General features: G+C 40.5%; 1 protein-coding gene across 3 annotated transcripts in view; it reads right to left on the reverse strand.

Moving 5' to 3' along the window:
- COL28A1 (collagen type XXVIII alpha 1 chain) overlaps positions 1-25,168 on the reverse strand; it is a 105,281-nt gene extending 80,113 nt beyond the window's left edge. The window contains exons 1-12 of one of the 3 annotated variants that reach the window (XM_050941696.1): positions 25,109-25,127; positions 24,982-25,021; positions 23,741-23,903; positions 22,660-23,219; positions 20,281-20,301; positions 19,314-19,370; positions 16,955-17,008; positions 15,617-15,658; positions 14,781-14,807; positions 9,945-9,989; positions 5,424-5,468; positions 1,422-1,475 (exon numbers count right to left, since the gene is read on the reverse strand). In XM_050941696.1, the coding sequence (XP_050797653.1) occupies positions 1,422-1,475; positions 5,424-5,468; positions 9,945-9,989; positions 14,781-14,807; positions 15,617-15,658; positions 16,955-17,008; positions 19,314-19,370; positions 20,281-20,301; positions 22,660-23,219; positions 23,741-23,867 (1,032 nt within the window). In that variant the 5' untranslated portion in view covers positions 23,868-23,903; positions 24,982-25,021; positions 25,109-25,127. Of the gene's footprint in view, positions 1-1,421; positions 1,476-5,423; positions 5,469-9,944; positions 9,990-14,780; positions 14,808-15,616; positions 15,659-16,954; positions 17,009-19,313; positions 19,371-20,280; positions 20,302-22,659; positions 23,220-23,740; positions 23,904-24,981; positions 25,080-25,108 lie in introns of those variants that run through there. The other 2 variants (XM_050941695.1, XM_050941694.1) reach the window with 2 other exon arrangements.
- Between the last annotated feature and the right edge of the window lie 1,737 nt (positions 25,169-26,905).

Here is a 26,905-nt window from a genome sequence, read left to right on the forward strand (position 1 = left end):
TAAAGCCCCAGGAAGTTTTGAACTTGCTCTTCCTCTTTGCTCAGTTTGGAGAGCTCACATAGCAACTGCTCAGCTGAGCATGCTGGCTCCATGCAGCATACACGACCCTATCTGGAGCACATCAGAGGTGATGGATCTCCTTGGTCTGTGGGGAGAAGAGGCTGGGCAGGCACCAGGGCCAGCTCCAGGTTTTGGCCTCCCCAAGCACCTGCTTGCTGGGCCGGTGCCTGGAGCCTGCTCTGATACACACACATATAAACTAAGAGGAAAGCACCAATACAGTTCAGAAGAAGTAAATGCACTATACAATAAGATTAGCTGGTAATACGGTCCATGCACTGTCAATGTGAAATTACATAAAGAAGCCAAGACTTCTAACTTTTGCAAAGCTTAAATCAGGATTAGTAGAGACATGGCTATTTCGCCACATGCATGAATAGTTTCTTTCAGAACCCTTTTTTTTCCTGCTGAAATAATCCAATATGGGCTTCCTTAATTGTGTTTTGCATGAAAGATGGACAAAAAAGAACAAGAAAAGCATTTGTTAGGAAAGGAAAAAAATTATCAGACCAAGATTCCAGTATAATTTATATAATAAATATTTTCCACATATAAAGCTGTTCCTTTGTGTCTTCAACTGGACTTGCTGCCTCAGGAACAAAACATGAATATATTCCAAATTGTACACCCAATTCTAATGGAACCTAAAAATGGTATTTCATTCTTTAGGCTACCCATAGTAAAATGGATAACTTGCAGGTGTTAACTTCAGCCCCTATATTTTGAAAGAGATGTTTGAGGATTTAACTGTACAACACTCATTGAAGATAATGGAAATGTTATGAGTAGAACAAATATATTGGCATACATTAATTTACTAATAATTTGTGAACAGGAAGAATGCCTACATTCCTCAGATACTTGGGCCAATGAATTCCAATTCACTCTGGTTACAACAACTCATTATTTGAACAATCTATCTTCAATATGTCAAAGGCCTTGGTATTCATTCAGGACCAAATCCTTGTCTAATGTTTTTTAATTCCATTTTTCAGTCCTCAGAACACAAAGCATCAAATAAATACTCAACTCTTGTTAAGAGATCTTTCACATCTGAATATTTCCTAACAGCAAAATAGAAACATATCTAACAACTTGAACAATATTCAAGTACAAAATATTTCAGCCTAAAAAGTAATTTTGTAGCAAACTGCCTGAACGAATTTAGAACCAGAGAGCCTTGTCTGTAATGCCAAGATTTACTACCCTGATGACACTACCCTACTGTACATTATTCTCATGCTGAGCACACCACTGTCAAGAAACGCATGACATCACAGTGACAAAACTGTAATCTAGCACTCTGCTAGAGCTTACCTTGCACACACTCCATATTCCACACAGACAGTCCTATATCTTACCTTATTTCCTTGAATACCTTTTGGACCTGGCTCGCCTGGAGGTCCACTGATTCCCTATACCAAGGTAAATACCATAGAATTAGTTTTCTTTGAAGATATGTTAGTTTCCTTTGAATGTTGTCTTGAAAACAATGCAGTAAAATATCTTTGGGGCTAGAGCTGTCTTTGTTATACATTTGTACAGTGGCTAGCACAACGCAGCCCTGGCCTCAAGGTGCTACCATAATACACATTAATAATAATAACGAGCTCTTGCAGAAAGAATATTTTACTTCTACATATAATTTGCATGTATTTAATTTGGAGCTTCTTGTTCCTCTCTTTCTCCAGCTCCGGACTCTGTGATACTTCATATTGCCCCCTATGCCTGGATTCCATTCCCCAGTAAGTTCATTAAACCACCACCTTCTCTCTCTCTATTCAAGTCTGTAACGAAAGCACTTCTGTGAGGCCAGCTATCTACTGTTGAGCTGTGCTTTATTTTGATGTTCTGAAAAACACTGCATTCTGCAAGATACTTTTAGAACTAGTTGTTACTGTGGCCACAGTTGTGTTCTCAGACACAAGGAAAACAATCCTCTGACCTCTGTGAGCGGTATTTAAGTACCCAGTCTGCAGCACTTACACAAAGGGGTGGGGTATGAGTGTGTCCATATCGCAAATGGGTGGTCAGGCTGCTGGGTGTAGATTGATGAGTGACTGTGAGAAACAGCAAAAATGTGGAACTGACTGTTATACATCCTATGCATTCAGCCCTTAAAACTCTCCTTGACACCTAAAGTAGATCTCTATCTCCATAGTCACCTACTGGGAGTCCCAGGGCCATTTGGCAGGTTGCACATAATGGGGTTGTACAGTGCGCTTCATTGCAGCTCCCAGCAGCAGAGCTGATCATCAGGTCTTTGTGTCTCTGTCTATATGTATGTCTACACAACAAAGAAAAACTTGTGACTGACCCGGGTCAGCTGATGGGCTCGTGGGGTTGTTTTATAGCTGTGTAGACTTATGGACTTGGTGTGTAGCCCAGGCTCTAAGACCGTGTCGGGTGAGAGGGTCCCAGAGGTTGGGCTCCAGCCCAAGTCTGGAAGTCTACACAGCAATGAAACAGCCCCACAGCGCAAGCCCTATGAGCCCAAGTCAGCTGGCACAGACACTGCAGGCTTTTCTTTGCTGTTTAGACATATCCTATGAGGCCTTATGGAGTTTTACTGCTGGATGGGCAGAGATACTCATGAGCAATAAAGAGGTTTCAACCATGAAAACTGCTTTTTATTACAGTAGAAAGTTTGGGAAATACTAGAACATTTTATGCTGGTAAAAAGAAAAAGAACTGGCAAGAATGCAAAATGCTCAGTTTCCCTGATTTTGCACCCTCTGTGGCAGGCTTGGCAAAAATATCAATTTATTGTACCTCTCTCTTGCCTAATAAACCACACCAATTTCTCTACAAACCACACCACAACACGCTAGTATTCCTAAATAATCACAAAATAATACAGTTCACAAATCATTTTAAAAAATCATAACCATTAAAAACAGTTAAAATTCTAAAAGGCAAATTATCAAATCACACAACCTAGCAAAGAATCCTCCCATAGGAACAATCAGTATAGCTAATGTTCTCTGTGTCTCCTTTCTGACTGAGGTTGAGACTAGTTGATTTGTTCAGGTAAGGCTGGTGACAGTATGTATGTTTGTATGTATGTAAATGTATGCCTTTATTCTGTATTTCCTGGAGTTTGTCATTCTGAGTTGGTTAAAATTTGTCACTAACAACCTTAACTGGTTTTAATAAAATTGTTGTGTGTTTAAATAAAAACAAATTCTACTCTATTCTGTTACTAAATGAGAGACTTTACATTAAAAAAAAACAAAATATTTTTTAAGCCTATGAGAACACAAACATTGAAAAGAATTCCTAACAGAAGTTTTGGAAATCGCATCACTTTTTTTGATGTATTTGTCTTGGTGAAAAATAGATTACTAAGAAGTGAGATGAAGAAATGTGTGTGCAGTAGAAAAGGTGCATCAGGCAGGATGGCAGGGAATCTAATACTGTAATTTTCTGTAAATGAGATCAATTACTATCCAGTTTATTGTTTGGCATGTTCCTTTTGGTCACTGAAGGTACCGTATTCCCATTAGTAATTATTTAGTTGCCATGGTTCATAGTTACAATAAATTGCTGAGCATATTGGATTAATCCTCTATTTTAGCATAACATTGATCTGTTTTTATTTCCCAGCAATTTTTTGCATCAGAAGTCTTCTAAACAAACTGAATATACACCATAATATACTATAATACAAATATAATATAATTCATTAATATAATGTACTATAATATTAACATTATCCAACATTAGTTTTGAAATAAAGGTATCACAGAACTAAAAACTACATTGACTACTATACATTGAAAGGAAAAAATATTCAGTTCATTATGACTTCACCTAAAACGGATAGGGTTGTTTTCCTACTAAATTGTTTCAAAGTTGTTTTTACAAGAATTCAGAAATGGCTCAATTTGCAACAGTTAGCAGCTGGGTATTTTACAAAGGATGCATAACTGAACACACATTGTATGGAGAGTTTAGTTTCTGTAGGGAAATGATAACTATTTGATTTGTCTCATTTTATGATAAGTCTAATCTCTCTGATTCATGATGTTTCTATCCAGAAATAGTTGGGCTGGGTGCAGAAGTGGAATGGAAAAACTCTATGCACTTTCCACAGTACCAGCATATGGAGCCACTATGGAGACATAAGTAACTTCCTGAGGTCCCTGCCATACTAAGCAAATCTCTCCAGATCCCTGTCCTTACTCTTTCTCTGTAGAGGGACTGTGGAAGTCACTGGAACCCAAGGTTACCAGTAACCCGGGGGGGGGCGCGGGGCAAGATATGGGCTTCCTACAACAGATAATTAAAAATAAGTGAGCTTGGAACAGGGGGATTGGCAGCCATGAAGGAATTGTCCATCATCCCTTTTCAAGCAACAAGAAGCATCTTCTTCCGAATGGGATGGGACCTTACTTTGACTCATCACTCTTGCTACTGAAACTGTCATATTAGTGTTCAGGATCTATCAAACCTGTGTGCTGCCTGCACTGCTATATGTGTCATAAACCTCTTACAGACAGAACTGGAGCAGCTAGAGACACACCATAGGCACTGTCCATGCCAAATTCTGAGCCTAAAGTGGTTTGACTTTGTGTGAAATGCCAAAATCTCTCAGAGATCTAGCCTTCCTCCAGTTGCTCATTACATTCAAAGCAGCACTGCATGCTCTTTGACCATGTCACCTGGATGGACAAAAATACCCCAGCAAACCATGCTCTCAGACTCTCCATAGGTGTGCAAAAGCATGTGTGCCTTGACCTTTCATGGCGTCACCGTTGGGGCTGCCCCAGAGATTCATGGATTTTCAGGACTGAGCCAGATCTGGGAACTTTACTCTACAATATCTAGTATGATGCCATTATCTGTGGTCGCTCTGGCTGATGCAATAGGTCCTCAGAAGACTATGCACATTTGACAATGATATTGGCATTTGAGCTCCTCAACCAATTCCATCTCTCCAGCTATCATTGATCTGGGCAGTATTCATCTTACTAGGATATTGGGGAGTCTGCCATATATGGTCATTGAGGGGTGACGCCTTAGACTCTAGCTATGTGATTTGGCAGTTACATAGGTGCTATGTGGTCAGTCTAACAGGAGAAACATCTCCCACAGTATGTGTAAAGCTCTACAGTTGAGGAGTCCAGCTGAGCCACACAGTTCTAGCTACGCTCTTTGCCAGATACATAGCAGGTGCCAGGATTTGGTCCATAAAAATTTTTCTGAAATTCATAGAGTTACCATGATTTACTTTATCTGTCAAAATGTGAAACTTTGCAGAGTTTAGCAATAAAATGAATTGTGTAATAAATACAAAGCAACGTTACAGAGAACAGCATAAGTAGTGCTCTTTATTATTTAATAACTTTCAGCTCACTCACCTGAGGTCCCCGTGGTCCTTTTCGTCCAAGAGGACCTTCTAATCCCTGGGGGGGAAGGTAGCAATACACTTTATCAACTAACTGCATTTAGAATCATCTATTGCTAAAGCACAGTATTGAAAATGTAGCCCAAATTGTTTTGTTCTTTATAATATGCAAAAAGACCAGATTTGTTTATACCATGTCTCCACTCAAGAATTTCCTCTGGATTGCATTCCCTGCTCCACTATGGCTATGTCTACAATTAAAATGATACAGCAGCACAGCTGCAGCCCTGCAGCTGCGTTGCTGTAGTGCTTCAGTGTAGACAGTCACTTCAGCAACGGGAGAGTTTCTCCTGTCGCTGTAGTTAACCCATCTCCCCAAGAGGTGGTAAAATTCTTCCATCAACCTCGCACTGCCTACACCGGCACTTAGGTCAGTATAGCTATGTTTACTCAGGGGTATGAATTTGTTGTTTTGTTTTTAGTAATTCTGTTTTTCCTTTGAATTGTCTCTTGATGTTTGATCAAACACCTTTATTATAAGAGATATACAAGGGGGCTTAGGGGATGTTTACACGGCAATGTAAGCCCATAGTTTGAACTCAGGCTCAAACCTAACCCCCCTTCCATCTACACACAAATTACCCTAACTCAGGGTTCAGACCAAGGACCCGGGATTCAAGTTCTATTGTTTTGCAGTGTAGATGCAGCTCGACTGGACAAGTGCTCCTGATGTCTGCCAATAGTATCCCACAATCCCACAAGCTAACTTTCTTTGTCCTCTAGACAGTCAAGTCTTCCTACACTGCCCCATGAACAAAGCGCTAGAGTGGCCACATTTTGGGAGAGCGATAGGAATCCTGGGGTACAGGTGGTTGTACTCAGACCCACATAAAGCAGTGTAGATGCTGGAGCCCCAGCGTTCAACAATTCCTAACCTGGGGTTACAAATGCATGTAGATCCTCAAGCCCTAGGTTAATGAGCTCAGGGTCTGTTAATTCGAGTTCTGCTAATCCTGGGTTTCTATCGCAGTGCATACGTACCCTCAGAAATCAATCCCTGTTGATAGATAAGAGTTAGTTGGTTGCTTAGCTGGTTGTCATCTGATACATGTCCTGAATCTTAATTTCTATTGATATATCCAATGGAAAATCTTTAACAAACCCAGCAATGATCATATTATCTCTGTGATACAGGGATTGAGTCTGATCTCACTGGAATAAATTTTACACTGCCGTAACGTCAACTGATTTTAACCTAGTTACTTCAAATTGCGCAACAGAATCAGAATCAGACTTATAGTTTTCAATAATCATAAAAACCTTTATCTTCAAAAGTAAAAGTGCATTTATATATTATCTTATTAGCTCACATATTCATGCTCCATAAAAAAGTATTTGCTAGTTACAGCTACTGTCCAGTTCCAGTGTAGTTCATAAATCTGTCTTTCTGCTGTACTAGTTTTTCACTATTTACCAGAATGCACACTTACAGTGTTTAACTACCATCTGTTACATCAGTTACAATTTGCTTCCCAAGTAAAAAAAATTTTAGGCCAATCCAGATGTTCCCCTGTTTTTTTCCTCTTCATCCTCTCTTCATTTTTTTATTTCTACATATACAGAAGTCAGTGGATCTAGCTGTCCTTTCCACAGCATGTGTCTTGTTTTGATCTTGTAATTGTCCTGATGAATAAAGCAGTGACATCTAAAGCATTCCATTCCATCAGCTATTTCCTCATCTTGAAATAGATTCAAAAGTTCAAGACATTGTATGTATTCTGGCATGTGAGGGCCTGATCCTGCAGGGATTAACTACTGAGTATACTGCTTACTACCATGAGTAGCCACAATGATTTGATGCACATTTGCAAAATTACATGAAGATATGGCAAAGCAACCACTAGAATGAAACAAATCATGATAGTAAGTGTGTGTAGAATTAAATCTACACTGAGAATATACATAAATAGTTAGAAACAGTTTCAATTTCAAATCAAGACAAGTTTTCTGCATTTTGAGCCATTGTCTATATTCTAGTCTGATTTACATTTAGGGAAACCCAACTTGCAGGCAGTGGGAAACATCAGATGCTCTGCTGAAGTCAGTGTAATTAATTAAATTAGAGAAAGAAAAATAAACCCTCCTCCTGGACAGCCAACAATACTGCCTATTATACTGCAATGCCAATCACTGCAGCTTCTAAATTTGTTTCTGAATATTGGAATTGTTCTCTTGACACTCCTCTTATGTGTGTTCAGTGTCTGATAATTTTTCCAGAGGCACAGATTTTTATTTTTATTTTTATTTTTAATTCTTGAGGGCTGGTTGGCAGATCATCTATTTTTTCAAATGTTCGGTGAGCTGGTAATTCTGCGGGTAACTATATAACTCTGGTCTGTTCAGTAACTTCTTAAAGATACCAATTTTTTTTTCATCATCATAGAAATTAAATAACAGAGGAACACTCTGCTTAGTTTTCTGTAGTCTTGGCATATGTTTTTATGTCCGATCTCCTGGGCTGCTTTGTCCATGTTATTTCCAGCTTCTGAACAACTTCCTTTTATCTTAATACACATTTCACTTAACCTCCTACTACTTTGCACATTGCCCAAACTCATATTCTTTGTGAGATGTGCAACTACTCTATTTCTTTAATGTCATTATCTCTTCTGATTCACTTGTCCTTAAAGAGATTTCTGAACCCCTGCTATTTCACATGATCCTGATAGGTCTTCTTTGTGACAAATCTTATTGCTTAAAAATATGTTCTAGCTGCCAACAGAAATGTTTCACAAACATCTGCTTTGTTAACTTACATCAAATGACTGCTCTATAGGCACTAAGAAACTTTCCAGTTTTGCCTCCAATAAGGTGCACATATTACAGAGACTAGTACCGAAGAAAAATTGTAAATATTTTGGTAATATGATGTCATTACAAAGCTAATTAATACCTCTTAAGAGTGACCACTATTCCTTTTATGTCAATTGATTTTAAATTGCTTATATAAAAGTCTAATCCATTTCAATCTAACCATAATGCATGTCTATATAGAAAGTGATAGGCTATGTTATCTTTCCCATGGGCCTGATCCAAAATCAATACAGTTAACAGGATGACTGCTATTGTCTTCAGTGGAGTTTGGCTCAGGCCCTCTATGATTCTATGATCTCTAATTCCCTTTACAGGATATATTCAAAAATAGGGACAGAATACATATAGTGTGTGTATGCGTATAATTAGGGGCTGGGCATAAATTAGGTAAAGTGTGGCAGGAGTCCTTAATTTGTATGTTTGCTTCAGTGTTACAGAGTTTTACAAGAGGTAGGTGAGTCTTGAAAATCACCAAAATATGTGTTATGGGATTTATGGAGAGTGCCTTATAGATAGGGCTGGTAGCAGTTTCTTTTATGGCTGCTGAACACTAGAAATTATTTTCAGTTCCTTATAATTTTGACAGACTCTAACTGTTTGGGCTGAAAAATTTCATGCTGGATATCTGCCTCAAGCAGTTCAGCTCTCTCTGAGAATGAGGCATGGGAAAAATATATTACTTAAATATATTACTATGTTAAAAAGCTTTGGTAACCTTTTCTTTGAAAAGTTCTAGTACTCTCATGTTTTGGAGAACTGGGTCTTTCCAGGCAGACAGACTGGGCCTAGGAGCTGGAATGAGATGGACTGTGAAACTGTATAAGGGAAAGAAGGCTGGGACTGGGAACTAGTGTGATTGGAGAATGTGGGTGAAGGGAAAAGAGAGAGAGAAATCAGACAAGGAGCCAGGAGTGGGGAACTGAACTGTGTGGACAAGAAGGCTGAGACTGGGATGAAACACCTGAGCAGTGGAGACTGGGTAGGTGAGGAGAGTGGGAGTAAGATGAGGAGCTGGGGTGGGGAACAGATGGGACTCTGACAGGGACAAGTTGGAAGGATAGGGTAGAAAGGGTCAAGCTTATGGGGAACATCCAGAAGGGTCCAGCACACTCCCTCCAGAGCCTGGAATGGAACCAAAGATTCCTGAGTCTCACCATTCCTTTGCCAACAGCAAATATCTTCAAATCCCACAGGCAAACTGTCTCATTCCTCTTAAGTGCTGGTCCACACAGCGGATGACAAGCTACTACCACCCTCACTTTATCATACTCCATTAGGTCAAGTGGCAGTGGTCTGTGAGGTCGATCTAAGGGTTCCAGCCCTGCTGGTGACCCATGTGGGTTCCAAAATGATGCCACATGATGGAATTTCTGGTTTTTTAGTTTGCTTTTTGAAAAAATAGGAAATTACACACAAAAATACTGTTTTAAAATAACATTATTAAGGTTTCAAAGTCTAAATGTCAAAAGTTAAGTAATTCCAGATCTAAGGGTGCCCGTGCAACCCCAATTCAGCCCACCTCATGTGTATATGCATAATGATACAATCTTTAATCACATAATCCCCACCTGCCACATTTAGTGCACAGGTTGATGGTACTTATATATGTGCTCCACAATTAACACCATGGACAACATTTTAATTAAAAAGTTGTACTTACTCTGTCCCCTGGTAACCCTGGTGTCCCACATTCTCCTCTTTCACCCTATAAAAATATTTTTTTATAATTGAACAAGATTTTTTGATTAAATAAAATGCGTTACATAAATGTTGGTATTTTCTGAAGACGTGCAAGCACTGTAATTATATCAAGTTCTGTAGAAGTTGAGTTCTACTCAGCATATCTAAATTTCTCTTCCGAAGACTATATATAACGTAACAAGTCAAGATATACCACATCTACCACTTTCCCCCACCCAGGCCAGCGCTTCCATTTAGGTGACCTGGGCGGTCGCCTAGGGCGCCAGGATTTGGGGGGGTGGCATTTTGCCACCCTCGGCAGCAATTCAGCAGCGGGGGGTCCTTCCACGCTCCTGGTCTTTGGCGGCAATTCTGCAGCGGGTCCTTCACTCGCTCTGGGACCCACCGCTGAAGTGCCCTGAAGACCAGGAGCGCGGAAGGACTCCCCCGCCGCAGAATTGCCACCGACTGGGAGCACGGGAGGGTGGCAGGCGGCTTCGGTGGACCTCCCGCAGACGTACCTGCGGAGGGTCTGCTGGTCCCGCGGCTCCGGTGGAGCATCCGCAGGCACACCTGCGGCAGGTCCATCAGAGCCAAGGGACCGGCGAGCGGCCGTGCTTGGGGTGGCGAAATGGCTAGAGCCAGCCCTGCACCTAGGGCACCAAAAACCCTGGCGTCGCTCCTGCCCCCACCCATCCATAAGTCTTGTTACCCTGTCAAAGAAAGCTAATAGGTTGGTTTGTCATAATTTTTTCTTGACAAATCCTTGCTGACTTGCAACATAAGAGACAGGGGTGCATCTCAGGGACCATGGGTCCCGCTGACTCCTTGGCCTGTAACTGAACAGAAGCAAGGACCCACTGAAACCCTGAAAGAAGATGACACAGATGCTAGAAAACAAGGGACAGATGTGATAACCTTTTACTCCTGTGGACAACAGGGGCACTCATTTTAAGACTGCCCCTAGATGGAGTGTAAGTTCGGGCAGGTCTGGAGTGGCAAGAATAGGGCCCACAGGAAAAGTCCAGAAAAACTCACAATTCCCATTGAAGTAGAGGGACAACAGACTCTGGGGTATGACCAGACATTTATCTGAGAACAGGTAGCTGAGGTGACAGGGAAACCCAAGAAGGGAAAAATCCCTATTAAACGTATCCATGGCAATGTTCTATTAGGTATCCCACTAGGACAACCAGATGAAGGTACGTGTCTCTGCAGACCTACCTTATCCCGTAATGTTAGGCTGAGACTGGTCATATTTCCCTGAGCTCTTGCAGAAGCTTCCCTTAGCCCAGCAACTCGAGGAAGATACCTCAGAAGAGGTATTAGGCACCTGTTCCCCTTTAAGAACCCTGACCTTCTCACCTGCCAACCCAAAGAAAGAAAATCTTGGAAGGAAAAACTGGTAGTGGGGAGAGTGGAGGGAGGAGGCAAAGGTGGTCCCTTCTATGGCCATAATAGGGACCACAGATGCCAGAGCTGATGCCACTGATGATGATGACCCCAGAGAAGGACCATCCATGAGACCAAATATACCACCACTGCTGCAAATGGATCCAGAGAAGTTAATTGGATTCTTGGAGTTTCAAGTGGAGCAAAGGAACAATAAGACCTTGAGCTGAGCCTTTGAGCAGGTATCCATGGTGGATGACAAAGATGTAGACCCTGTAAGGGCCAGCAGTATCCACACTTTGCCCTCAAAAAGAACTTATTATACCATGTAGACCAAGACATGTAGACACAAGAGATACGGATGCAGCTGTTAGTACCTCAGATACATCGCTGTGAGTTGCTGCACCTGGAACGTGCAACCTCATGTGCAGGGCATCTTGGGAAAGGCAAAATGTAGTCTAGGATCCTGGCTCGATACACGTGGCCAGTAGTCTTCAAGGAAACTGAGAATTTCTGCACCTCCCATCCTGAATGTCAACTGACAGCACCCAAGGGAATCCCGAGAGCCCTTATAAGGCCTAATAAACCTTATAGGTCACCTAGAAAAGAGCACCTCAGGGCATCAGCACATACTTGTCATAGTGGACTATGCCACCATGTATCCTTAGGCCATACCACTATGTTCTACAGATGCTAAAACTATCACCAAGGAGTTGCTGAAGATCTTCACATGTCTCAGGTTTCCCAAAGAGGTCCTAACAGGCCAGAGGACAAATTTCACCTCCCAGCTGATGAAGGAAATATGGAAATTCTTAAGTCAAGGCCCTGTGGACATCCATGTACTACCCTCATATAGATGGTCTAACACAGATAGGTTCAACCAGACACCTAAGGGGGGCTCAAGACACCAGACACTGGCAACTACTCACAGTCTTACTCTTTACCATCAGAGAGGTGCCCCAAGCTTCCACAGAGTTTTCACCCTGCAAACTGATAAATGGACAACAACGAAGGGGCATATATTCAACCTGGTATGGGAAACCTGAGAGAGATAAACACTGAGAGCTGAAAACGTCAGAGAGTGGAGGCTATAAGGGCATATGCTAGAAAAACCTGAAGGAAGCACAGGGAAAACAACAGTATAGCAAAGTGACACAGATGCATGTCTTTCAACTCTCTGACTGAGTCCTGTTGCTTCTTCCAAGCTCAGAATCGAAGCAAATGGCCTAGTGGCAAGGCCCTTATGAGGTGATAAAGAAAGTGGAAACTGTGGAATACTTGATCAGACAACCAGGAAAAAAAAAGGAACAACAAATCAACCACATAAATGTATTGAAGCCCTGGAAAGTCAGGGAAAACTTTTTTATCACATCAAACCCTGAAAACTGGAACTAGGACCCCAAGGTCAAGACTGCCTAAAAGGTTCAGTGAGCCTCAGGGAAAAAATTAAATGATAAGCAAAGGGAACAGGCACTCCATCTGCTGTCTGTTTTCCCATGGGTATTCTCAGCCCTCCCTGGGAAGATGTTCCGAACACAACACTATATTAATACAGAAGCTGGTAAGGTAATACAAGAAGGGCTCTAATCAGTTGAGGGGGTTCACTGAGAAAGAGATCAGGACCATACTGGAACTCAAGTGTGATAAAAGAGTTCCAGAGTGACTGAAGCAATCCTGTTGGGCTGGTACCAAAGCCTGATGACTTACTACATTTCTGCATAGATTTCAGGAAAGTGAACACAATTTCTAAATTTGAGGGCTATCCCATGCTCTGAGTGGATGCTCCTAGACCAACTGGGAGAAGCCCAATATATCATCACTTTAGATTTGACAAAGGGGTACTGGCAGATCCCCTTAACACCAGAGTGTCCGGAGAAGACAGCCTTTTCTACACTGCTAAGTCTATTCCATTTTAAGACCATGACCTTCAGGTTACACAGGGTAGTGGCCACCTTTCAACATTTGATGGACCAATTGCTCCAACAACACAGCCAATATGCAACGGCATACTTGGATGATGTAGTTATCTACAGCAAAGGTTGGGACTCCCATTTGGACATGGTAGCCACTGTCTTCTGATCACTGAGAGAAGCCAGATTAACAGCAAACCCTACTAGATGTGCAATAGGGAAGGAAGAAACCTGGGACATAGATTCAGTGGAGGACACGACTGCCCCTTGGTAGACAAGGTTCATGTCTAACAGGCATACAAGACCCCCATGACCAAAAAGCAAGTGCATGCCTTCCTAGGCCTAGCTGTCTCCTACCACCGATTCATACTTCATTGTACAACCATAGCAGCCGTGCTAACAGATTTGATTGAGGATGCTGCCCCAAGATGGGGGTTGTGGACACCCACTTGTGAAAGGGCCTTTCAAGAACTCAAGACCACACTCTGCAGACACCTAGCACTGTATAGCCAGAATTTAGAAATGACCGCATCAGAGGTAGGGCTGGGGTGGTCCTTTCTGAAGATGTCAGTGGAGGAGAATGCCCAGTACTATATATCAGCTGGAAACTCTTCCCCTGGGAGAAAGCCATACTCAGTGACAGAAAAAGAGTGCTTGGCTGCAAAATGGTCAACAGAGGGCCTATGGTACTACCTCCTAGGGAACAGGTTCGCGCTCGTTATGGCCCATATGAGTCTGTGCTGCTAAAATGTGAGGAAGCAGACAAATCCAAGGATCATGAGGTGCTACCTGCCACTACAGCCTTACACCTTTTGGATACACCACCTGGTGGGAAGGTTGCATTCTAACGCTGATTTTCTATTCAGAGAAGGAGCATATTTCAGCCAAGACAGGGCCTTGGCCTTGCAGGGGAGGATCTGTAATAGGGTTTACAAACCCCATACTGAGCAGAGGCAGAAAGGGGGAGAGGAGTCTCTCCTACCTACAGGCAAGCAGCCTGACCACATCCCCACGCAGTTGCCTCAACTGCCAATCATGGAGGCAGGCACTTACAGCTGCAACCAATGGGGAAACAAGGCCTGCTATAAAAGGAGAGAGCTCAGAGAAGTAAGGGAGGCAGAAATGCCTGGGACAGTGAAGAGGTAACACCAGGCTGCCTTCAGAAACACAGCCAGAAGGGACTGAAGCAGACCACTTGGCCTAATGAGAGGCCAGGAGCCAAGAACTGTCCTAACCAGGGGCTAACCAAAGAAAGCCAATCAAAGGGCAGTAGAGACACCCCTGAAAGACCACATCAAGGACCAGTGATGGCCCCAATCCTCCAAACACACACATAATTAACTTTTCTGCCATTAATAGTCCTATGATTTCAGTGGGACTGCTCATGGTAGTAACATTTATATCTGCATATGTGTTTGTAGGTTCAGGGCTTAAGACAGAATCTTCTGCTGAGCATCCCATGTGGATTTTCATCAAGTGACAATCTAGCCTTAGGTTCTCCACAAAGATCTTACCTTTTCTCCCTTGTTGCCAGGATCTCCCTATATTAAAAAAAAAAAAAGATTAAAAAAATAAAGTGAAGATACAGCACATACTTAAATTACTAACAAGAAAAATATAGATAATCTTATCAAGTATAATAAAGTTTAAATATAGTTATAAGAAAGTCCATTTAAGTTGTCATCTTCTGTAAACTTCAAGAAATGGTGTTGTCCCACTCCATACACACCCTCTCCCCTCCCCATAACAGTAGATAGACAAATATGTCCTTTACCAGAAAAAAATTCTACTGCATTCCTAGCAAATATAATCTCTACCCTAGACTGATTTTCAAATTAGATTGAACTATTGCATTACTGTCAAGTTTATTGACTGTGAATCTTCAAGAGTTCAAACTGAGGGAATACCAGATGAGGGAACCTATTCATGGCAGCTATGCAGATGAGATCTTTATTTTATGAACTTAAATTCTCCCTTGCAGATGACTATAATGCTGGTCAATGCAATACACTGTCACTTCAAAAATTCCTGTTATCACACGGGCCCCATTTTAGGAAAGCATTTAAGCACATGCTTAGCTTAAACAGGCGCTTAAAGTGCTTTCCTGGATACAGATGCTTTTCTGAATCAGGAGCTAGTTCAGATACATATTATAAATGATAATATGAAACATCTGCATAAAAATTTGAAATCTAGGACCAGATTCTCAGTTAGTGTAAATCAACATAGCTCTCTTCAAGTCACTGGAGCTATGCCAGTGTATACTAGGTAATGATCTGGCCCTAGCTTTCTAAATTATTATAGTCTCAAGAATAGATCTTAATAGGAAAATACTAAGTCATCTACATACCTCTTCACCTTTTTCTCCACTTTCTCCTTTTTGAGAATCACCCTGTCAGGAACAATGGAACCCAATCAAAATATGCAGCACCGTTTTACCAAACATTACCAAATTAGAACCAAGATATACGGACTGAAAATCAACACCAATTTTAACTTAAAGGGCTCCAACTTCTCTTCTACTATGAAGCATAGTCAGTGCAAACTTTGACAACACAGAAAACTCAAGCACAGTGATTAGATGTCTGGGATCTTAGGCAGAGGTGAAAGTAAGCCGGTACAGTCCGGTACGATGTACCGGCAAGAGCCAGTACACCATGCCAGACCAGATCAGCTTCCCCAGGCCAGCGATTTAAAGGGCCAAGGGCTCTGGTTGCCGCAGGGAGCCCCGGGACCTTTAAATCACCACTGGAGTCCTGTTGCTGGAGCCCCGGCTGCAACCCAGGGCTACAGCAGTGATACAACTACGGCAGCGGAGCCCCGAGCCCTTTAAATCGCTAGAGCCACCCATGGGGCTCCCGGCTGCCACCACTATCCCAAGGCTTGGGGCTGTGTCAGAGATCTAAAGGGCCTGGGGCTCCACTGAGGTAGTGGGGGCCGGGAGCTCTTGTCCCTTTAAATCACTGCCGGAGCCCTGGACTGTTGCTGTTACCCTGGGGCCTCCGGCAGCGAGGCTCAGGCAACGATTTAAATGGCTCCGGACTCTGCTGTGGTAGTGGCAGCTGGAGCCCCAGGGCCTTTAAATTGCACCCTAGCCCTGGGGCTCCTAGAAGCCTCTGCAGCTGGTAGCTCCGTGGGTGATTTAAAGGGCCTGGGACTCCCAGCTGCCACTACCACAGCCAGAAGCCCAGGCCCTTTTAATCAAGATTTAAAGGACCCGAGGATTTAAAGGACCCGCCTCATCTGGTTGAGAACCTGCCTCTTCCGGTTGAGGCCCCAGCCCCTGCTCAGGACTCCCGAGTACCAGTAAGTCCTATAAGTTACTTTCACCCCTGATTTTAGGCCCCAGTCCTGCAAACTGTTCCTAATAAACAAAGCCCAGAGGCCACACAGAGCCTCATTGACTTTAATACAGCTCCACAAAGGTGCAGGGGTCTGCCTGCAGAGAAGATCTTGAAGAACTGGCGTCCTAATTTGTTCAATCTGATAAGGATTTAGATTCAAATACTATCCTTGTATGCAGCTCTGATAGATTTCAACAGGATCCTTTGAGGGCAGAATTCCATGCTTGAATATTGATTTATGGCATGTTGTACTGTACCTTTTCTCTGCTTTCCGCATTTGCATAGTATGAATAAAACTAAAAGAAATTGGCATTCATTTTAAAGAGAAAACTCTGCCAATTTACCTTGTCTCCTTTTGGTCCTTGCTCACCTTTATCCCCTCTGCTACCAAGTCTTCCCTTAAACAAAACAGGAAAATATTATGAACATCCTAATTATATGTTTCTGGTTTCTTTAAAACTGGACCAGGAAGGAAGGCAACAATGGCAAAGGGAAAGGTTTAGGTAAAAATTCTACAGTAAAGCAGAGAGAGAAAGAGGAGAAGGAGCTTGGACAGGCATAAGACTGTTTTCATTAATCTGATAAAGTTCCTTGCTCAGTATTAGAAGACATGATTCTGGCTGTGATTCTTTACCCATGCCCAGTGTAAATATGTTTTCCATCTTCAACATTAGCAAAACAGAATCCAAGTAAACCTAATGAACTAAGTTGCAACAGAAAACTTAACACACTTCCTCGCTGCTACCTTTCGGAGACATTCCAGTCATTTTTTTACTAGTATTGTCACATAAAGAATATGAATTGGTTGTCTCTTCTCATAATATGTTTTACTGAACAGATTAATGCCAACATTCTGCAGCTCTAAGGCCAAGAATTTTTCCCACCACCTTCCTGGTCCATGAAACCAAGTGTGATGTGGCTTGTACAAAGGGTTGGACTGGAAAAGGAAGCTGAGGTCCTGGGATTCTTGTTACATACTGTACCGTGACCTAATAATTTTGGACAAAATAACCTAAAAGTCTTAGACTTTAACTTCTGACTAGAGACTACAAAAAGTGCAGGAAAACTCATTTCTGGACTTGTGTTACCCAGCAGTAGTAAGGGATGGTAGGCCTGCCGCCATATTCTGGTTCCACCAGGGGCTGGCCAGTTAGTCCAGTGGATAAGGTGTGGAGTAGCCTATGAGATGGTCTAGGTTAAGAAATAAGTAAAAACAGTGCTAACTGGCACTTTTCACAAGTTAGACATGAAAACCCTAGTATCCTAGACAACATTCTTTCTTATTCATTATAAATAAATGTTTATTAGTTTCAGGCTGTGAAACAGATATTGCTAGACATCTACTGTGTGTTTTGTTAGCATAAACAGTCACTGCATTCTCAATATCCAACTAAATAGTTTAGAAAGTACTTTCTGGTCAGCTGAGAAACTAAAACCAAATTCTTTTTTGATTCTATTAACTAGAATTGCTCCAGGTCTACATTTGATTCTATAAGACAGAATTGCTCCAACTCTAAATTTGCATCTGTTCTATAAAGTACATAAAAGGCATGATTAAAAGCTACATCAGGGTCAGCAACCTTTCAGAAGTGGTGTGCCAAGTCTTCATTTATTCACTCTAATTTAAGGTTTTGTGTGCCAGTAATACATTTTAATGTTTTTAGAAGGTCTCTTTCTATAAGTCTATAATATATAACTAAACTATTGTTGTATGTAAAGTAAATAAGGTTTTTAAAATGTTTAAGAAGCTTCATATAAAATTAAATTAAAATGCAGAGCCCCCTGGGCCGGTGACCAGGACCCAGGCGGTGTGAGTGCCACTGAAAATCAACTTGCATGCTGCCTTTGGCATGCATACCATAGGTTGCCTACCCCTGAGCTACATAAATATTGTATTTGGTAAACTGAACTGATTCTCAGTTTTACAGAATACCTTGACAATCCCAAGCATCATCTTTTTGTTGGCCAAATATATCTTTAAGTGCTTCATCATCTGACTGGCATGGCATCCGGCTAAGATTAGGCAAAAGAGCTATAATATTATGCTGTGACTTTACAGCCGATCACTCAGCCTACAACATTAAGGTTTTCCAGGTCACTCAGACACCAACTGCATCTGTTAGCCATGGAGAAGCCAGCTACCACAGAAAGATGGAATAAGAAACAGAGATATTTGCTTGAGCAGCAAAGCTCAGCTCTGACTTTGGATTCAAATTGCCCCAAAGCCTGGGGTGCTCAGATTCAGACTTTTGGCTTCTACCCATTTCTATGTTGAATCTTTGCAATGTCCTTCTACGTTGGAGGAGACAGGCTGTGGGCATATGTAGCATAGAGGCCCTGATAGCCTTCCATCACAACTAGAGTTTCTTGATTTGTGCTTCAAAATCAGGTACCAATTTAGCCAACCTAGATTTCAGCATAGTATATGGGTTCTTTTTTTTGTTTTTTTGAAATATCACTAAGAAGATTCTCTGTTTGGAGGTTTCAGGCCTTCATTAGGGTATTTGAAATCTGTAATTTCAAAAACCATAGAAACAAAATTAAACATTTTCATTACAGCATATGGAAGGCTGAGATCTTGCTTTCATACAAATTGTAACCATTTTAAAAGACTGTGCTGGCAAACATCCATAATGTTCTGCCTTGACATCTGTTTAGAATTCATATATCTGAAGCTTCCTAACAAAAAATATATATACTTACAGAAGGGCCGGGTGGTCCCTGGTCTCCCTTTTGACACTCACAGGACTTCCGCTCACACTATAGGGTTAATAGAAATATTTTAGAAAAATATTCAAATTTAGTATTTCAAATTTTAGAAGCACTTTTAAATCAGTATTTTTGGCTAGGACATGAGCTAGCTGAAGCACAACAGTCAAGCAGTCAGAAAACAAATTATCTTATAAAATGAGCCTTCCTGTAACAAACCATACGCCACTTCTACACTGCACAATCTCAATTAAAATAATCCCTTAAATCTGTTCCATCTCAGTCTTTGTTTTGCACATACTGTATTACAAATATTTTGAAAAATGTTTTTCTTAATAGCCAAATCTGTTATACAATATAAACATTTCAGGTAGTAGACACATAGCATGTAACGTTATCCACCAATTTTGGACATGAATCTCAATTTTGAGGCAAGTAGATTGCCACATTTTATGAGGCAGGCAAGTAATTTATACCCAGAGTAGCCCCATTATCCTTTCAAAGGAAAAGTTTCTTAAATTGTAAAACTGAATATCACCCACTAATGAGCAGTGTTTGGGATTTATGGTGAGAAGGGCTGGAAGGAATGGATGAGAGTTAATATAAAAGTCACCATATTTCTATACAAGTAATAGAGCCAGATTTTGTCACCCTTATTTAGATTGGATAGCACCTTACTCCTCAAGTAGTCCCATCCATTCCAATGATTCTGCTTAAGGAGTACTACTCAGTGTAAGTAAAGGTAGAAGAATCTGGCCCAACAATTCATATAAAAACTGTCTGATTTCTGACACACTGGTTTTTGAGAGAATTCTTCTTCTGTTCTGTGAGGAAATAAAAACATAGCACTACTACATTTGTATTCAGATATCAGTAGTGAAGGAAATGGTACAGCCTTGATGTGCTGATTAAAACATGTTACACTGATATACTGATAGTAGTCAAATCTTGTAACACTTACCCGCTTGTTAAATAAGGCAACCTGGGAAGAAAAAAAAGAAGAAAAATATATTCTCTTGTAAAATATACCAGTTTATTAATTTAAACAAGGTGTTTCCTATAAAATATATTGTTTCCAAATACCGTTCCAAAAATGGTAAATTAAGTGAATGGTTCAACCCATTAAGTGAATGGTACAACCCTTTACACTGATGAACACTTAGTAGGTTTATTCATGCCATATTCACTGAGAGAGACGTGTAGCATCATAGGAACATATCCTGACAGTTTCATAAGTTCCAAAAGCAGATGAATTACCAGTGTTTTGCTGTGTAGCTTCTCTTAGGGTATGTCTTACATTGCAGCTTGGAGCAAGCTTGACAGCACAGATACACAGGCAGACACTAGCTCTGCACAAGCTAATGTACTGAGGCAGCCCCAAAAACTCTGTTTTCTAGGGGGCCATCAAAGATCTCATATTTCTTTGCTTAAATTTCCTTAAATCACAATGACTCTGATCCTATCCACCCTCTAGAAGGAGTTACTCATATCCACCAGGAGGAGAATAGGTCCCACAGAATGGCTGGAGGAGGTGTGGAACTTTCAGCTGCATATACTGATGCCTAGGAATATGTACTGAAAAAATGTGTATAATGTAGCACCAGCCAGGAAGATGCCAGCAATAGTATGTAACAACTAGTCAGAATCTTAACCTTGGAAAAGTAGCAAAGATAAGAAGGACAAAGAGTCAAAATGCGAATAGCTAAACCTGAGATCTTGGTTCATTGCACAATGTATGACAAGATCATGAAAATGCATCAGTTAATAAAGAGAGCTACTCCAGATTTATACCAGTGTAACTCAGAGAGGAATTTGGCCCATTGCATATTGATTAAAATATACGATATAATGGATTTGATTTTAAAATGTTTGTTCTATAAATATGTCAAAGGCCATCTATCTAACACAGGGCGAGACATAAATTAGTAAAACTCTTACAGTTGCCTTTTACCAATTGCCATCAGTATTTGAGACGTCTCCAGATGTTTTCTTAATTGCACAACTTGTCCATGTGCTTTTATACCATATGTGATAACTAGTCACTATATCCGGTTTTAAAACTTTCCAAACTAGTTTTAACATGCTTTTAGAGTGACTTAGTGAAATATAAACATTAAGAAAACCCTTACAATATTTCTTCTTGTGTAATTACTGAAAAGCTAAATTAATTCTAAGCATGTTTTCCCCTTATTTATCTTAGCTTATTGTTTACAGCCTCTTATCCTACGTGAAAATACTTTCAGTAGCCTTGAAAAGAAGTTCCACAGTAGCCTATCTAAACTCTTTGACTATTTCACCAGAGCTCACAAGTCAGTGCCACTAATTCCAGCCCACACCAGCTTCATAACTGTGCTGGTATTTACTGTCAGCTATTAAAACAATTTTGGAAATACTGCTTACTGTATGTGTGCACTACATTGGATTTTTTAGTGTGCTTTCTAAATGAGAACAGTAGGAGACTTACACTGCTTTTAAGTTGTGATCCAATGCCTACTGAAGTCAGTAAAAAACTTCCGTTGTCTTCAATGGGCAATGGATCAGGCCCTTAGCATGTGTTTGTGAATAATCTAATTCACTTCAATGGAATTACACACAATACATAAAGTTATGTATGTATATAATTCTTTGCAGCATCAGGGTTTTAGTCTCCATACTTTTGTGTGTGATTTTGTATAATTAGATCAAAATCAAAATGTTGATTGACATGATGTCAAAATTACTAGTAACAACATAAAAATTACAGGACTGGGGCTTTAGCGTGCAAGCATTTTGGAGTAGAAGGCTATTTTGGCAGCACAGATAGCTTTGCAAGGATGGTGTTAGAATTTGGTGATCTAAGTACAGCACAATTCCTTGAAAACTAGGAGGCACACTGAAATTATAAGTAACTATGCCCCAAGTGTACTGAGGAATGGCACAAAATTCTGCTTTGCCCCACATGTTGTTTGACCAAAGGCTGGGTCTGTGAATTGAACTGGATTCATGCTGCCTCAGATCTTTTTCACAGCTGAACCACTCTATCTATTCCTGCAGCATTGCTTAACCTTAAGTATTCAAAAGCCATCATGAGACAGGTCCTAAAATATCATCAGATTGTTTTAAAAATCATTCGATTTAAAAAAAAAGTTGGCTTTTTTATTTGCTGTTTGGTTTTTGAACTTTTCAGGTACGCTCATATAATGTCTTCAAACTTTTCTCTGCAACCAGGAGGGCTAGAAATTTAAGAAAGAAAATAAGACTCTACCTTATTTTCAGATTAATATGTGTCTATATCGTCATCAACAACAAAATCTGCCACTGAGAAAAGGGAAGAGAAATGTAACCATTCACAGTTACTTACCAATTGCTCTTTTATTTTCTCTGAGAGATTAGGATCATTTAGGATTAGAACAGGTTCACTAGGAGAATTCCCAGATATCAAATGTAGGTTTGATTTATTGGCCTTTTTACTAGACAGTCCAATGGTAATGAATGATATTCCAAGTTCTCTGGCTGCTGCAGATATCCCCTGGACATCAGGACTCTTTGGATGGTCAATACCATCAGTCAACAACAAAGCCACTTTTACACTTCCCTTACGACCTTCAGTTTTAAACAGTTGAGTGGCATTGGAAATTGCATAATAGGAGTAGGTGCCATGCCCAATATAGTTCATTTTTGTGACTTCCTGCTTAAAGTTATTTAGGTCTTTCCAGGCTACAAAGGGATGGTCAATTTTGACTGTACTGCTGAACTGCATGATTGCCAGTTTGACATCATACTTCTGGAATTTACCAGGTTTTATTAGGAAAACTTTGTCACTTAAGTTGTTAACAAAATCTTTCTGCTCACTGAACAATGCATTTTTTGCACTTTCAGAACTGTCCAAGATAAAGACCATGTCAATGAAGCACACAGGATCTGTAATGGAACGAGAAAGTTACAATAATAATTCTGTCTTAAGGGTATATACCTGCTTCCAAAATTTTAAATTAAGGAAGCCACTGCAACATTCCCAAATCTCCCCCATCATTTCTTTTTAGGAGGCAAGACAAATTCTGCTCTATAGTACTTCATTAGCCCATATTTCAGATTGTAGGTCACACTTACATCACAGATTATTTTTATCAGAGTAATATTAAATCAAAATATAAATTTTCTGACAGCAAATTCAATATGAAAAATAGTTGTTCAATTTCTCATAATGTGTATCATGCAGAAGTGATACATATTTAAATGAAAACAATAGATCACATTACAATACGATGTAGACATGAAATGTGCAGCTATATATTCCAGGACTCATTAGCAAACACAAAACAAAACAAAACAAAAAATAATCCCACACATGTATAATTTCTCATTTCCTTGGAAATTATCCTGGAAAGCTTCTAGGAAACATTTTATACAGCCTATTGCAATTTCTAAGAAAAAGGTTTTACCCTGAAAATCATCTTTTCTTGCAAGAGGATTTTGCTTTTGTCCCTTCTTTCTGTTTTGTCCATAGGCTACATGATCTGTTGCGACAGCCAAAAATAAAAGGCAAAAGGCAAAATGTTTTTTCCACATAGTGACTGTGATCCAAAATCAGATGACTTACTATTCCTATTAACAGAAAACAAAATATCTATTAACACTTCAATAATAAAATTCATAAACATATATTTTGTATATATAGAACAAAATTTTGTACTGAGCATCTTTCAGTTTCTAGGTACAGTACCTCAGAAAGATTTACTGAGGAAGAAGTTAAAACAAAATAATTCTCTGCCCAAGTAGGAAAACACAGCAGCCACTGCAGTGTCAGCTATAGCTCACACATCCTTGGACATTATATTCTGTTTTACTAAGAAAAAACATGTGGGATGGGACAAACAAAATGTTCCCTACTCTTTGTAAAAATATTCACTGCTATCTTTACCTTTCATTTGGACATCCAACTGAGATGGTTAAATAGGACCTCAGTTAATATATAATTATCATCCCATTTAAATGATAATAACAGAAATATTACAGAAAACACTGATTATATGTTTGCTTCTGCAGATCCAAAAGTCCACTTGCTTAACAATACACAGAAACTTGTTTTTCATGTCTCTAAATTGCACTTTTACACACAGATATAGTAAAAAGATGTTAAAAGTCCATTATGTAATTTTTTTTATAAAGGCAATAGTTTACCAGTGAAATTCTGCAACTTCATATTTTATCACTTATTTCTAAAAGGATGGATACAATGTTATTTATAAAAATACCATTATGGGATCGTATCTATGATATCTGATGGTAAACTGAATAGATCATTAAAAAATTTCATTCAATCAGTGTTAACTAATTTCCGCAATGCACTGATAGCTATTAAACCTCAATTATAGAAAAGGTCTTCAATTTAGAGCAATTCATTTTAATCATGAACACTAAAGATTACTTGCTAGTACATAACTGTATAATAAAAGTCCTTGTTAAATATTAATTTTGAACTCCATTCAATACCTACACATTTAAAATCATTAATGTATTCTTCTGAGAAGATAAAAGGGAAAATGCACAAAACAAAACAATAATAGAATGACTAGAATTATAATAAGCAATAAGCTTCACAGTCAGTTTTACAAGGTTTCTGTTCAAGTCTCAGATGAGTTTATTTCAATTTGATAAGAGTTCTAAACTGTTTATGACTTACCTTATAAATCAAGCAAACAGCAAGTTGGGGATTAAAAAAACTGTAAGTAAATGTGAAATACATTTCTGTTTAAGAAAATAAGGCAATTTCTAAATAAATAATCTGTCCAGTTGTAAATAAGAGTTACCTTGCATCTAGATCTTTCATGGTCCTTTATTCGTGTTTTGTTTGTTAAAACTGAATCCAGAGTGGCCAGGCATTTAGCCAGCATTACAGATCTGGGTGGGAATAGTTTAAAGGGACACTGTCCTATGAACATGTTAAAGTCTTACAAGTTATTTGAAGACCAGTTTTTGGTTTTCCATATGTAACCCTTCTGCCAGGCCGAACTGATAGCAGCAAGGGCCGGGTTCAATACATAGGGGTCCCTTCCCTACAACGTAATACAAAACCAGCTCGAGCCCCCACCCAGTGACCTGGGAAAATCTTACACACACCCTGGGCGCCTCGAAGAGGCAATACTTCCCCTCTCGCAAGCACAGAATCTCTGTGTAGCAGAAAAGGTTTAATTACATGAGATGAACAACAAGCATTAAATTGAGAAAACACCTCAACTAGAGTTCATAGACCAAACCATGAGCAAAGACCCACCACAGGAAATTGGGCCGTGTCCTTTTCCCTGGACTCTTGAGTCTAGCAACCCCCAAATCACCCCAAGACTCCAAAGTCCAATACCCCAAATGTCCCTAGAGTCCAGCAACCCAAAGATCACCCACAGTCCCAAAAGTCCCGCAATCCAAAAGTCTCTGTCCCAGGTCAGTGCAGCCTCAGAGTTCAAGAGTCTATCTGCAGAGGTCACCCTCTCCAGCCTGGGTAGAAAGTGGCACCTTACGTGGTCTAGGGCCAACTGCCCTGCCTCTCCGTGGAGTTCTGCTTCCGTCTTCTCCACAAACTGCTCCGCTCTACCAGCCACTCCACTCTGCTCCTCCAGCCGTCCTCATAAACTGCTCCGCTCCGCCAGCTGCTCTGCTCCACTAGCCGTCCCATGATCTGCTCCAGCCGTCCCCGCAAACTGCTCGGCTCCACTTGCTCCCTGGGCTGCTCCACCCATCCCACAGCTGCTCCGCTCTGCCAGCTGCTCTGCTCCACCAGCTGTCATGTTGTCCGCTCCAGCCGTCGCCACAAACTGCTCAGCTCCACTCACCCAGTGGCTCCACAAACTGCTCCACTCCACTCTGCCAGCTGCTCTGCAGTGAGCTTCAGGCTCCCTCACTAGTTAACACAATACTCAGTGCTCTCAGCTCAGCAATTCCAGCTCTTTAGTGATTTCAGCTCTTAGTGATTTCAGCTCACAGTAAGGGAGCCTCAGTGCTAGTGCACCATTAGCCTAAAGTGAGTTCAGCTCAGTAACCTGTATCTAGATTCTTAACTGAATCAAAAATCAACTCTGATATTCCACAGTGGAGAGAGGAGTACGTGGAACTGGTGCTTCTGGCTCACACAAGGCACCTGCACCACCAGGTACAGATACCTATCCCCAGCCTCTCTCAATTCACTGGATTTTGGAACCCACCTCCCTTGTCTAGCAAGTGCTATTTAGTTGATAGTGAAACCCTTTATCATAAAACAGTTTTGTAGTTCCTCATTTACTTAATCAGAGTGACAACACTTTATTCCTCCTACCCCAATAACAAAGAAATTGGGGATCCCACAGCTGTGAAAGTAGCCATTTTAGGCTGCCGTGGGCTATGCTAGACTGAGTGGGTGTGCCTATGCAAACACGATCAGCCTCTGAAATTCTTTTCCACACTCACCATAATTCACCACCAGATGTCAGGATAGAGCTCATCCTGACTTTGCTTACACATAATTGAAGTTTTATATAGAAATACTAATGATCAATTACCTGTAATGATAATGATCAGTTATCCATATCTGTATCTATGCCTTTTTCTGCTATGCCTCTCCCCTCCTCTGTGCTGAT

The sequence above is a fragment of the Gopherus flavomarginatus genome, chromosome 2 (assembly GCF_025201925.1).
Source record: "Gopherus flavomarginatus isolate rGopFla2 chromosome 2, rGopFla2.mat.asm, whole genome shotgun sequence".
In the NCBI taxonomy this organism is placed as follows: domain Eukaryota; kingdom Metazoa; phylum Chordata; order Testudines; family Testudinidae; genus Gopherus; species Gopherus flavomarginatus.